We start from the raw sequence: 14,507 nt of genomic DNA, 5'->3' as shown, positions 1-14,507 counted from the left end.
CCTTTCGGGGCGCGGGCAGGTCCCAATTCTCCTCGTCCAAAAGGCCTCAGAAAGATCAAAGGAACTCTGATGCATGGCGGTCTAAGTCACGTCCTAAAAAGACCACCGGAGGTGCCGCTACCAAAGCGGCTTCCTCATGACTTTCGGCATCCTCACTCCGCATCCTCGGTCGGTGGCAGGCTCTCCCGCTTTTGCGACACCTGGCTGCCACGGGTAAAAGACCGTTGGGTGAGAGACATTCTGGCTCACGGTTACAAGATAGAGTTCACCTCTCGTCCCCCGACTCGATTCTTCAGGTCATTCCCGCCTCCCGAGCGAGCCGAGGCTCTTCTGCAGGCGCTGGGCATTCTGAAGGCAGAAGGAGTGGTGGTCCCTGTTCCTCTTCAGCAACAGGGCCACGGTTTTTACTCCAACTTGTTTGTGGTCCCAAAGAAGGGCGGGTCTTTCCGACCTGTCCTGGACCTGAAACTTCTCAACAAACACGTAAAGACCAGGCGGTTCCGGATGGAATCCCTCCGCTCCGTCATCGCCTCAATGTCCCAGGGAGATTTCCTTGCATCGTTCGATATCAAAGAGGCTTATCTCCACGTACCGATTGCTCCAGAGCACCGGCGCTTCTTGCGCTTCGCCATAAAAAACGAACACCTGCAGTTCGTGGCACTGCCGTTCGGCCTGGCAACAGCCCCACGGGTTTTCACCAAGGTTATGGCTACTGTAGTAGCGGTCCTCCACTCTCAGGGTCACTCGGTGATCCCGTACTTGGACGATCTGTTGATCAAGGCACCCTCTCTAGAGGCATGCCAACACAGCCTCGACGCTACCCGGGAGACTCTCCAGAGTTTCGGGTGGATCATCAATTTTCCAAAGTCAAATCTGACACCGGCCCAATCGCTGACATACCTTGGCATGGAGTTTCATACCCTCTCAGCGATAGTGAAGCTTCCGCTGATCAAGCAGCGGTCACTACAGACAGGGGTACAATCTCTCCTTCAAGGTCGGTCACACACCTTGAGGCGCCTCATGCACTTCCTGGGGAAGATGGTGGCAGCAATGGAGGCCGTTCCTTTCGCGCAGTTTCACCTGCGTCCTCTTCAACGGGACATCCTACGCAAATGGGACAGGAAGCCGACGTCCCTCGACAGGAACGTCTCCCTCTCGCAGGCGACCAAAGCTTCCCTTCGGTGGTGGCTTCTTCCCACTTCATTATCGAAAGGGAAATCCTTCCTACCCCCATCCTGGGAGGTGGTCACGACGGACGCGAGTCTGTCAGGGTGGGGAGCGGTTTTTCTCCACCACAGGGCTCAGGGTACGTGGACCCAGCAAGAGTCCTCGCTTCAGATCAATGTTCTGGAAATACGGGCAGTGTATCTTGCCCTGAAAGCGTTCCAGCAGTGGCTGGAAGGCAAGCAGATCAGAATTCAGTCGGACAATTCCACAGCGGTGGCATACATCAACCACCAAGCCGGCACACGCAGTCGGCAAGCCTTCCAGGAAGTCCGGCGGATTTTGACGTGGGTGGAAGCCACGGCCTCCACCATCTCTGCAGTTCACATTCCAGGCGTGGAAAACTGGGAAGCAGATCTCAGTCGCCAGGGCATGGACGCAGGGGAATGGTCCCTTCACCCGGACGTGTTTTCAGGAGATCTGTTGCCGCTGGGGGGTGCCGGACGTCGACCTCATGGCGTCCCGGCACAACAACAAGGTACCGGCGTTCATGGCACGGTCTCAAGATCCCAGAGCTCAGGCGGCAGACGCCTTAGTTCAGGATTGGTCGCAGTTTCAGCTCCCTTATGTGTTTCCTCCGCTGGCACTGTTGCCCAGAGTGTTACGCAAGATCAGGGCCGACTGCCGCCGCGTCATCCTCGTCGCTCCAGACTGGCCGAGGCGGTCGTGGTACCCGGATCTGTGGCATCTCACGGTCGGCCAACCGTGGGCACTACCAAGACCGACCAGACTTGCTATCTCAAGGGCCGTTTTTCCATCTGAATTCTGCGGCCCTCAACCTGACTGTGTGGCCATTGAGTCCTGGATCCTAGCGTCCTCAGGGTTATCTCAAGACATCATTGCCACTATGAGACAAGCTAGGAAACCAGCGTCCGCCAAGATCTACCACAGGACGTGGAAAATTTTCCTGTCGTGGTGCTCTGCTCAGGGTATTTCTCCCTGGCCTTTTGCCTTGCCCACTTTTCTGTCCTTCCTTCAATCTGGACTGGAAAAGGGTTTGTCGCTCGGCTCCCTTAAGGGACAAGTCTCAGCGCTCTCTGTGTTTTTCCAGAAGCGCCTAGCCAGACTTCCACAGGTACGCACGTTCCTGCAGGGGGTTTGTCACATCGTCCCTCCTTACAAGCGGCCGTTAGAACCCTGGGATCTGAACAGGGTGCTGACGGTTCTTCAGAAACCACCATTCGAGCCAATGAGGGATATTTCTCTCTCACGCCTTTCGCAGAAAGTGGTTTTTCTAGTAGCAGTCACTTCACTTCGCAGAGTGTCTGAGCTAGCTGCACTGTCATGCAAAGCTCCCTTCCTGGTGTTTCACCAGGACAAGGTGGTTCTGCGTCCGGTTCCGGAATTTCTCCCTAAGGTGGTATCCCCCTTTCATCTCAATCAGGATATCTCCTTACCTTCTTTTTGTCCTCATCCAGTTCACCAATGTGAAAAGGATTTGCACTTGTTAGATCTGGTGAGAGCACTCAGGCTCTACATTTCTCGTACGGCGCCCCTGCGCCGCTCGGATGCACTCTTTGTCCTTGTCGCTGGCCAGCGTAAAGGATCACAGGCTTCCAAATCAACCCTGGCTCGGTGGATCAAGGAGCCAATTATCGAAGCTTACCGTTCGGCTGGGCTTCCGGTTCCCTCAGGGCTGAAGGCCCATTCTACCAGAGCCGTGGGCGCGTCCTGGGCTTTGAGGCACCAGGCTACGGCTCAGCAGGTGTGTCAGGCGGCTACCTGGTCGAGCCTGCACACTTTCACGAAGCACTATCAGGTGCATACCTATGCTTCGGCGGATGCCAGCCTAGGTAGACGAGTCCTTCAGGCGGCGGTTGCCCACCTGTAGGAAGGGGCCGTTTTTACGGCTCTATTACGAGGTATTATTTTACCCACCCAGGGACTGCTTTTGGACGTCCCAATTGTCTGGGTCTCCCAATAGAGCGACAAAGAAGAAGGGAATTTTGTTTACTTACCGTAAATTCCTTTTCTTCTAGCTCTAATTGGGAGACCCAGCACCCGCCCCTGTTTTTTTGTGTACACATGTTGTTCATGTTGAATGGTTTCAGTTCTCCGATATTCCTTCGGATTGAAGTTACTTTAAACCAGTTTATAATTCTTTTTCCTCCTTCTTGCTTTTGCACCAAAACTGAGGAGCCCGTGGGAGCACGGGGGGTGTATAGGCAGAAGGGGAGGGGCTTTACACTTTTTAGTGTAATACTTTGTGCGGCCTCCGGAGGCATAGCCTATACACCCAATTGTCTGGGTCTCCCAATTAGAGCTAGAAGAAAAGGAATTTACGGTAAGTAAACAAAATTCCCTTCTTTGCATTAAAATATATATTTAAAAAAATGATGCTAATGTTTTTTCTCCCATATATTGGTGAATATGAAGAAAAAAAAAAAATCTTGCAATTCTCAGAATGGAAACTTGGGACTTTTAGACTCTACATCCATTTCTTTTAGAAAATCTACATGTACATTAACAGCAATAGAAAGACCCTTTCTTCATGTAATGAGCATGTGCAAAGATCATTGTGAAGGGAGGGGGAGAAGGGTCAACTATTGTGAATGTCATCCGAGTAGGTGCTGGTGTGGAGCTCCCTCTGGTGGCCAGGAATGGTAATGAAGCGAAGTCTGAATCTGTGACTCAAACAGGTGTTGGAATTAATTAGGAATCCAGGAAGTCCTATTGCAGATCAGCCTGGTATATTTAGGAGAGCAGTTTCTGCTTGGCTGCCGACGCGTTTCAATGTTCCTTCTGCCTTTAAGATGGCGCAGGATAAATAGAAGAAACTGAAAGTGCAAACTCCAAGCAATCTTCAATTTATCTTCAGAGGTAGAAGGAATATTTATCACCAGCGGCAGTCAAGCAGAAACTAAATACACCAGGCTGGGCTGCAATAGGATGTCCTGGATTCCTAATTAATTCCAACACCTGTTTGAGTCACAGATTCAGACTCAGCTTCATTACCATTCCTGGCCACCAGAGGGAGCTCCACACCAACACCCACTCGGATGACATTCACAACAGTCAACTACCACATAATCTATTGTGATTGGTAGATCCTATGTTATCAGCTTTGTATAGAGGAGTCACCTGTGATTATAATCCTGCCTCTGCTGATAAGGAACCTGCTGAAAACTCAATCTGAAAGTACAGGAAGTTACTGTCTAAAATAGCCTCAGTTGGCCACTGTGAAAATAGCAAGATTTCTAATTTTCTTTTCAATACAGCTTGTTAGATGGGGGAAATTTTAAACTATTTAAAAAAAAATACATTGATCCCAAAAAGCTAATTTAAAAAACTCATTTTCTGATGATGCACTTTAAAATTCTTCCAGAAACAGAACCGCTACTTTCCACATGTGCTACATCCGAAATTGGACCTTAGTCCCATTCAACAGCATGTGAGTCAGTTCCAATTTCTGACACAGCCCAATTGAAAGAGTGTCGAAGTTTACAAAAGGAAACAGCCACATGTAATCCTTTTAAAGAAAGCATAAGGATTGTATTTGGATCATAACAAAAGACAATTATGAACCCAGACAGCAATGCTTCTTATCACATCCTGAATGATACATTACACATGCACAGCTCCGCAATTGATTCAAACATCAAAATGTCAGTGGCAAAACATGTGAATGTAGTAGTAGCAATCATATGTGACCACTAATCCATCCACTGTCTATAGACGTGGTGGTCGCACATGCTCAGTACTGTCTCATTCACAATGATGGAAAATATTTCTATGTGCCAACTGTTTATCCTGCAACAGATATTACCAAACACTTCATTATTACTGATAATCATTAGTTTTATTGTAATTGTGGGATGGATTGAGGGCAGATGTCCTTCACGTGTCTTTTTGTGCCGCTCAGTTCTGGAAAGTTAAAAAAATGACTTCCATATTGTAGTAATGAATTTACAGCATTACAGATATGCTGCCAACAAAACCACATCATATTTTCCAATAAACCATCCAGCTAATAAAGACTCATACTATCACTTTCTTGGTCAAATAAATCCTTTAGATTCCAGATACAAAGAGCCAGGACAAGAATTCCCATTGCCATCCCTGCCAGCCGTCTGCTGAGACCCCTTGGCCGCCTGTGGGAGCAGAGCCCTGTATGTATCCGAACTGGGGCACAAAGCATGGAGGCAGTTATAGGACCCCGATAATGCTTCTTATGTTGTACAGCTTTACAAGGGGAAAACAAATTTAGGAGTTTAACCACAACAGTAAACGCCTGACGGAGCTGTATTTTTTCTTACTTTGGCATTTTGTAAATCAGGACTGAATTAAACAACGGCATCTACAAATCCTAATTTCTCTATAAAATTTTATTCTAAATTTCTGAGTTCAAAATCAGTGACCACCAAATATGAAGCCATTACCGAAATGGAGCAGTGTATCCATCAGGACCTCCTAGTTCTGACATGGGCACCGGGTCCCATTTAAAGTGCAGACCCCAATTAAATCCACCACGCACCACAGGGGACGAGCTGTACATTAAGGTGTCAGCGCTGATGATGTCAATGACTGGACATACCACAGTCTTGGGACTTTCCTTGATGGGAGTGAGTAGAGGCTGTAACCAGATCTCATTAACCTCACAGTGACTATCCAAAAACACCAGGACATCACCTAAAAGTACAGAAGAAAAATGCTAAGTATCTGTAAGGTGGAGAGAACATTAATAGACACTAGAAACATTTCCCCAGAACATATTCACAAAGGAGGATAGTACTGTAGTGGTTAAAGGTACAGATGCTCCAAATGATTTGTAGAACCCTGGTCTAGCGGCCAGGTCAGTAGTCCATAGCTCTTGGACGGGAACCCTGCAACCTGCGTCCTATCTCCTGGCATCCTCAGCTCCTCTTCTGATTAGCTGGCTTGGTGCGAGATCATCCTTCCATGGACTCCAGTCCAAAGGCTACAGAGTAATAATATGGTCGCTGGACAAGGGTCCTGCAAATTTATACACTCGTCTCTACTTAAATGGGTTGGCCTTAAGATCTACCATCAATAGTAGACCAGTTGAAGTCCAACTACTGCAAAAATTAGTTTTATTTATGGTGCCATGGCCCTCATTCATACTTGCGCACTTTGGACTTTTTGCAGTGGCTGTGTGAGGGATTGCAACTTAGTGTTAGGCTGCAGTCACACTTTCCTGACAGGAGCTTGCAGCTGCATAAAAATACATGCAGCTGACCTAGTCCTGTCAGAAGAGCCGGCGGCCAGTCCAGGCAATGCGATGGTCATGCAAGTCACACGTAAACGTGACTCCAGCTTTTTACAGATGATGTTTGGGACATAATTGCAATAAAAAACACAGACGGGAAGTAAAGTATAGCACACGGGGGGCGTGGCCTGGACGGCAATGTGAAGAGACGTGTTTGTGGAGCTCTCCTGCAAACTCCCTTGATAAATCCCTGAACACCGCTGTTATCACTGCCTCAGCCAGCTGTCAGGAAGATAAGGTGGTGAGGACTTATCTGGAGTGAGTCTGGTGGATGCAGAGTGCCATGGTCCGTCACAGGCAAAAAGATAATGGAGGCGGGAAAGTCCCCAGCTCTCAAGATGGTGCCATGATAAGGCAGGAAGCTGAGAAAGTTAATGCAGCCTGTCAGGAGAGGATGCAGGTCGCGGCAAGGCTGGAGAAATTTGCCTGGACTTCAGAGAAATCACATCAGCATACAGATAACAGAGGTGAGATAGAGGAGGGAGAAGATAATGCCAGCTCTGATGAGATGGGGGATGGTGAAAAGCAGCAAGATAAGACAGGAGAAGTGGAGAAAGCACATAGTGCACAGGAGGCTCCAGAAAACCCCACTTTAAAGGACGTTTTTGCAGTGGTGTCTTTTTGTAAAGAGGCTCTGACTACCCTGACGAAGCAAGTTAAGGGATTACAGGCAGAGGTTGCTGACATTAAGAAAGACCTCAAGAAAGCCGATCTGAGAACAACGGCTGTAGAAGAGAGAGTGGGGATAACAGAGGATCATATTACAAAACTACAAAAGTCTGAAAAAACATTTGCACAGCAGATAGCTGAAATCATGGCAAAAAATGATGATTTAGAGAACCGCTCTAGAAGAAATAACATCCGAATTGTCGGCATCCCTGAGAAAGCGGAAGGAAGAAACCCCACTGAATATGTAGAAGACTGGCTCAGGGGGAAAATGGGTGCTAATGTCTTATCCAAGCTCTATGCCGTGGAACGTGCACACAGAGTCCCGATGCAGCCACAACCAGCAGGCAGGGGCCCTCGCACTATGCTAGCCAAGCTCCTCAACTACAGAGACAGGGACACTATACTGCGAAAGGCAAGAGACATGGAGGATCTCATGATTGACGGCCAGAGAATTTCCATATACCCGGACTACTCCATTTCTGTTCAAAAGCTACGTATGACTTTTACAGGAGTAAAGAGGCGCCTGCGAGAGATGGGGGTGCAATTCTCAATGATGTTCCCGGCAAAGCTAAGAGTGATGGCGTTGGAGCGGGTGCACTTTTTTACAACTCCAGAGGAAGCCATGCAGTGGTTGGACGCAAACGAAAAGCGGATCCGTTTGAAGGAATGAGCTGACTGTCTGAATCTGCAGTGTGTTGGAGAAGGCCGGCTGAGGCTCTACAACATCCTTAGGAGCTTACAGGGGACCCTTCTTGTTTTTTCTTTTTTTTTTTCTCCTTCCCTTTGGGATTGAGGTAGTATGCAGGGGGAATGCGAAGGGTTTGATGTGAGCTTCGCAGGACATGGGGACTGCCTAATTAGGCGCGGTGGTGGTATTTACAATTTGAGATTCCAGTTTGATTACTGTTCGCCATTTTACTGTTATATTGGTTGAGTGGAATATGATTATACATAGAAAGGGGGGGGAGTGGAGAATTGTTGGAAAAGGGACGAGTTTTAAAATGTATCTAAGAGGGGAAGGCGAGGGAGGTAGGGGGGAATTTAGTAGGGATTATGGACCCGATGCTTCACGGGAGTACTCGAAAACAGGAAGTGGTGGGGAGTAGGAGGGGAGGGGAGCAGGGGGGGAGGGGGGAAAGGGGTAGGGTAAAGGCAGCATGGGGAGATACTACAAGGTTTGATGGTTTTACTGGGTGGGATAATGGGGGATAGAATTAAGGTGTTGAGTTGAAATATTAGAGGGTTATCAGATAGGTCTAGGAGAGCGGCAATAATTAAATATGTTCAAGACCAGAACCCGTCAGTAATATGTCTACTAGAAACGCATCTAACAAAGGAGACAACACATGTTTTAAATAGGAGATGGGTGCAGAAGGCCTATCACTCCACCTTTTCCAACTATGCAAGGGGTGTATCACTGCTGATCCATAACTCTGTGCAATATGAAGAGATAGAAGTGTATGTGGATAAAGAGGGACAGTGTGTGGCCGTCAAGTGTAAAATATTTGGCAGACTCATGTGTATAGCTGCAATATATATACCACCTCCATATAAGTGCACCAAACTAAGGGAGATAAGGGAGTTCTCTGAGAAGGGGGGAGTAATCCCTTTTTTACTGGTGGGGGACTTCAATAATGTGATAGATCTGTACTGGGATAGGAGTAGTAGACCTCCAGGTATCCAGGATAGTTGTAGGACTTCGTTTGGCACTCTTATTGGGGAACTTGGAATGGTGGATGCCTGGCGAGTGAGGAATGGGAGGGTATCCTGCTTCTCTTGTTATTCGGCTTCGCATAACACTCTGTCCCGTATTGACATGGCTCTAGCTAGTGATCTGATGGATGCAATGATAAGCGACGTGCAATATCTGACAAGAGTGATTTCAGATCATAGCCCAATTCTAGTGTCCATACGACGGGGGACCCTGACAGGGGGAAGGAGGGGAGAGTGGAAGCTTCATCCAGCATGGATCCGTCATATTAATATGGGGAATATAGAACGGGATCTTGGGGATTTCTTTATCCACAACGAGGGTAGCACTGGTCCGCTGGTGGTATGGGATGCGATGAAGGCATACCTCAGGGGGCTCCTGTTCAGGGATATCTGTAAACGTAAAACACAGACGAGGCAGGATGAGAAAGATAGCCTGGAGGCCTTAGATAAGGCAGAGCTGGAAGCATTCCGGAGTACTACTACGGACGCGAAGCAAAATCTTAGGCAGGCGCATGAACAGGTTAATAAGATGCTTTTGGAGAAGGCGGTAAGGAAGCAGGCATTCCAAAAATTGCATTTTTATGAGGAGGGGGAAAAAGTTGGTCATCTATTATCGGTCATAGCTGCAGCTCAAAGGAGTAGTTCATTTGTGCATGGTATGGACACGGTGGAGGGGACACAGGTCACTGAGGTTGAGGAGATCCTTGGGGTCTTTAAAGATTTCTATCGCACGCTATATTCTTCTAGCGGAGAGATGAGGGTGGAAGAGGTGGACTCATTTCTTGAGCGAGGTGAGCTTCCGGTGTTGTCTGTGGCCGATAGAGATAAACTGGAGTCACCTATTACTATTGATGAACTGGAGGACGCTCTGCATGGCATGAGCAATGACAAGGCACCGGGAGCAGACGGGCTACCAGTTGAAATTTATAAACAGTTAGAAGAAATCCTATTACCCAAACTATTGAAAGTCTTTGAGGTGGCGGAGGGGGAAGGTGTATTGCCTGAATCTATGAGAGAAGCAATAATAGTAGTAATTCCTAAGGAGGATAAAAATCCGAGGCTTCCAGACTCATATAGACCCATCTCGTTATTAACAGCGGACGTGAAGCTTCTGGCTAAGGTGTTGTCAAACCGGCTGACTGGAGTTATATCTAACCTAATCCATATGGACCAATCAGGGTTCATGGCCAATAGGTCGACAGCTGCTAATATCAGGAGATTATATCTTAATCTACAGTTGCCGCCTGACAACCCTGGCCGGAGGGTGATCGCTTCGCTAGATGCCCAGAAAGCGTTCGATAGTGTTGAGTGGGGGTATCTGTAGAAAGTGTTGCAGCATATGGGTTTTGGCCCACGGTTTGTAAAGTGGGTGCAGCTGTTGTATAATAGGCCTACTGCTAAAGTTAGAGTTAACGGTATGACCTCCTCAGCGTTTGAGTTGCACCGGGGAACGAGGCAGGGCTGCCCACTATCGCCGCTCCTATTTGCTATTGCAATAGAGCCTCTGGCGGCGGCCATTAGGAAATCAAAGGAGATCCATGGATTTAAGTATGGGCATTTAGAGGAGAAAATAGCTCTTTATGCTGACGATTTATTACTTTTCTTGGGGGATCCATCAGCCTCATTGGATCATGCCATGCAGATAATAGAGAAATTTGGAGAAGTTTCGGGACTGACCATTAATTGGTCTAAATCGAGCCTCTTTAAAGTGGATGGGGAAGTAGCCTGGACAAATGAGGATACTGGGGCTAACAAATTGAAGAATGTGGACGAATTTAAATATCTAGGTATCCAGATATCTCTGCCAGTAGAAAAATACATACAGGTGAACTTATGGCCTCTCCTTAAAAAATTGAGAGCCAAGGTGGATGCCTGGAACAAGCTACATTTGTCAGTTGTTGGAAGGGTTAATTTGCTAAAGATGGTAGTAATGCCTAAACTCCTATACATACTGCACAATGCCCCTGTTTGTATTTCCAGGAAAAGATTTAAAGGGATAAAATCGCTGTTTAGGGACCTGGTGTGGGGTAAAAAGCAGCCTAGGGTGCGATTAGAGACTTTACAAAGGCCGAAGGATGAGGGGGGTTTAGCAATCCCAAATCCGGAATTGTATTATATAGCGGCGCAATGTCAACACCTCAGGGGTTGGTCTGATCGAGAGGAAGATGGGGGCATTAAAGAAGTACTGGAATACATAGTGGGTAGAAGTCCATTGGTAATGGGACTAGAGGATGGTGCGGTGGGGCTCCTGGGTAGAACATCTCCTACAATGGCGCTTATAAATAAGACCTGGGATAGGCTGAAAAGGGTGAGAGGGGTAACCCGGTTAACTAAGTTTACACCTATCTGGGATAACAGTAATCTCCCGGAGATTCAGAAAATGGGGAATATTGAGGAGTGGAGACGCAAGGGTGTGATATACATGCATCAGATATTGGACGGAGGAATTCTGAAATCGTTCCCACAGTTACAGAGTGAGTTTCAGTTACCGGCGTCCGGCTGGCTCCACTACAGACAATTAAAACATGCGATTGCAGCCCAAGCGGCTAAACAAAGTGTGGCCATACAGACTGACCTGGTACTGGAGTATGTGTGTAAGGGCGGAGGAAGCACTAAAGGGATCATTTCTGGCACATATAAAGATATACTACATACCTTTCTTTTAGACTACCCAATTAAAGCTAAATCTAAATGGGAGGAGGAAGTTGGGCCGATAACGGAGGAGGTGTGGGAGAGTATCTTTCCCTAAACTTTCCATGAGCGAACCAGCCAGACTGTCTCACCTATACGTGATTCACCGGGTATATAGGTCTCCTTTACTTATGTTTAAAATGGGGTTGAAAAGGAATTCGGAGTGTCCAAGGTGTCAGGGATCTGACGCAGGTATTTTTCACATGATGTGGTCTTGTCCGAGACTGGTCTCCTTTTGGACTAAGGTTATCCACAAGATAGGAAGAACATATGGGTGTGTCCTCCCCAGGGAACCAGTGATATGCCTATTGGGATATGTTGAGGAGCTTGGGGTGGAAAATACTATGAAAATTGTCATTGCTAGGCTGCTGTATGCGGCAAGAAAGCTAATCGCCAGGTCCTGGATTAAAAAAGACCCCCCGACCAGGGGAGAGTACATTAAAAGGGTGAAATGTATTCTTCAGCTGGAACAGGGAGTGTATGAAAGAAGGGGGAATGTTAAAATGTTTGAGAAGCTGTGGTCTCCTTGGCTGCAATGCGGATAGGACGAGTGATGGACCAGTAAACTGATATGGGACGGGGATAGTCGTCTGAGACCTCTGATGTGTGTGTTTTGTTTTATTTGTGTTACTAGTTGTTCCTCCTGCACAACGGGATGGTTGCTATACTACAGTTGAAGGGTATCCTAAGTGTGTACTAAATGGGATGTAGTATCGGGGAGAAGTGTTGCTGCCGGGGTGGGGAAGGGGGCGGGAGGGGGAGTTAAAGGGGTAATAGATGTGATAAATTTAATTTGGATGCCGATTTGTTATTCTGTTGTATGTATTCTGTTTTAATAAAAAAGTATCTGATTTAAAAAAAAGTATAGCACACACATGTACAAATCGGTGTAAAACCCATGGAAGAAGCCATCTCGTGTGGGTACTGTAGCCACTTCAAATCAGCTGATTGGTGGGTCTGACTCTTCACACCGCCCCAATCTATCATTGCTGCTCTACATCAAGGCCATTGATATAAAAAGATGGAAGGATGAGCAGACCTGAACTGTAATGTTTGGTGTTCATACCGGACTCCTAGTGTCCAGTGCTCAAACCCAAATGGACTTCTCACAGAAGTCTGTGGTCGAGTTTGAAGTTTGATGCTGAATAAAGTTTGTTGAAAGGCTGCACTGCAGCCAATCAACAAGCTTTTCAGCTGTGGGCACTTCTGCAGGCATCACAATCATGCAAAGTGTTGGCGTGACTGTGATGGGTCGACGCACCACACGCCCGACCTGTATGACCGTCGGATCATAGGTGGCACCACCATTTTACTCTGACTAGCATAAGGACAGGTCACTGCTCGACTGAGGGACAATGTTAGGTTACTCCTCTTAAAATGAGATGAGCATCAAATTGGTGACGTGGCTGTGATGCTGGTGCAGGGAGAGGACTTAGTCGCTCTGTGTCTGCTATGCGCCCAAATGAAAACACCAACCTCTGGTGCACACAGGCGACATTACATTCTTATTTTATTAGGCCCAAGTACCGCTGCACGAAAGGTGAAGCCAAAACAGCTAGAGATTTTAGATTGAATGCCTGAGCATGCCTCCAGTTCCTTTGCTTTGTCTTCCACCCCGTCCCCTGCTGAAAGCGCCAAGTTTGCACATGCATCCCATGAGCATCTGTCTTACAACTAAAGCGCCAAGTTTGCACATGCATCCCATGAGCATCTGTCTTACAACTAACCCCCTAGCAAATCAGGCAAGCAGCCTGAGCCCAAAGTCATTCAGTTGTCAATTCTGCTTTTTTATGACTCCGCTCGCTGTGGTTCCATGGACCGTCCACCTGTCCCTGCCCCAGAATTGGCAGCTATTGAGTGCACTGACATCCAAAAACTTGTTCAGTTTGAGGATGAGGACATGGGAGACCTAGTGCAGACGGTCAGCGGACCACCGAAGAACATCTCTGATGAAGATGAAACACGTGCCAATTGCTGCGGCTTTCTGCAAAGCGCAGACTGACAAGGACGGCAGGGGTGAAAAGTGGGTAAAAGATTATGTGGGGGATGATTAGGTACTAAACCTCACATGAAGTCTAGACCATACGAATGACATGCCCAATTCGAAGGAAGAGGTGGCGGTCAGACTGCCCCAGCTGCACAGCAAAAGAGGGAGCAAGGTGCAAAAGCACAGCGGCTAGACCTAAGCCAGTATGTTAAAGAGCTCCCTGGCGTGGCATTTCTTCAGACAATGTGCTAACGACAAGACACTGATGGTTTCCACACTGTGCCGTTAGAGCCTGAAGCGAGGCATACATGTTCTTAACCTGAGCACCACCTGCATGACAAGGCATGTGAATGCAAAGCACGAGCTGCAGTGGAGTACACAACTGAAAAACCAGGAAAGATCTGAGGCTCCTCCTGCTCCCTCTTCAGCTTTGGTCTTGTCCTCTTTCTCCCCCTCCTGAGCAACAGGGCCACATGGCTCCCCTAAAAAAAGAGAGGATGTGACAACACCAGCAGTGTCAACGAGCATCTTCACACTGTCCCATGGAAGTATTCATAATGCTGCAGAAACTGTGGGCCATCTGGGCACGCCATCAGTTCTCAGTTGTAACTTCTACCTTCCCTCATATGTGATGTACACACAAGGTGGAGCTTCACCTTGCAAATGCTGGAGAGACTGTGCGACCAGCAGCAGGCAATAGTAGAGATTCAGCTGCAACACGCACGGGTGAGTCACAACACCAATTAACAACTGAGTGCGCCTCCATGCAGGACATGTGTGCAGTGTTGCACTGCTTTGAGTACTTCATGAACATGGTCAATGCTGATGACTCCATCATCAGCGTTCCTAGCCTCCTTGAAAAAAAAAACTCTTCAGGCATAAGGAGCTCTTACTACCACCATTTGTGTTCCTATTGACTTCTATGGGCTTGGAGTCCAGGGTCAAGTTTGGGTAAAGTTCAGTTACGGAACCGAACTTCTAACTACAGCTCGGCCG

The 14,507-nt window shown here is 47.6% G+C and overlaps 1 protein-coding gene across 1 annotated transcript in view; it reads right to left on the bottom strand.

Moving 5' to 3' along the window:
- GALNT11 (polypeptide N-acetylgalactosaminyltransferase 11) overlaps positions 1 to 14,507 on the bottom strand; it is a 66,903-nt gene that overhangs the window by 24,144 nt on the left and 28,252 nt on the right. The window contains exon 6 of the mRNA XM_075315423.1: positions 5,604 to 5,853. Within this exon, the coding sequence (XP_075171538.1) occupies positions 5,604 to 5,853 (250 nt within the window). The remainder of the gene's footprint in view (positions 1 to 5,603; positions 5,854 to 14,507) is intronic.

The sequence above is a fragment of the Anomaloglossus baeobatrachus genome, chromosome 6 (genome assembly GCF_048569485.1).
Source record: "Anomaloglossus baeobatrachus isolate aAnoBae1 chromosome 6, aAnoBae1.hap1, whole genome shotgun sequence".
Taxonomy (NCBI): Eukaryota; Metazoa; Chordata; class Amphibia; order Anura; family Aromobatidae; genus Anomaloglossus; species Anomaloglossus baeobatrachus.
Note: the sequence above shows the minus strand (reverse complement) of the source record. Positions and strands in the feature narration are given on the sequence as shown.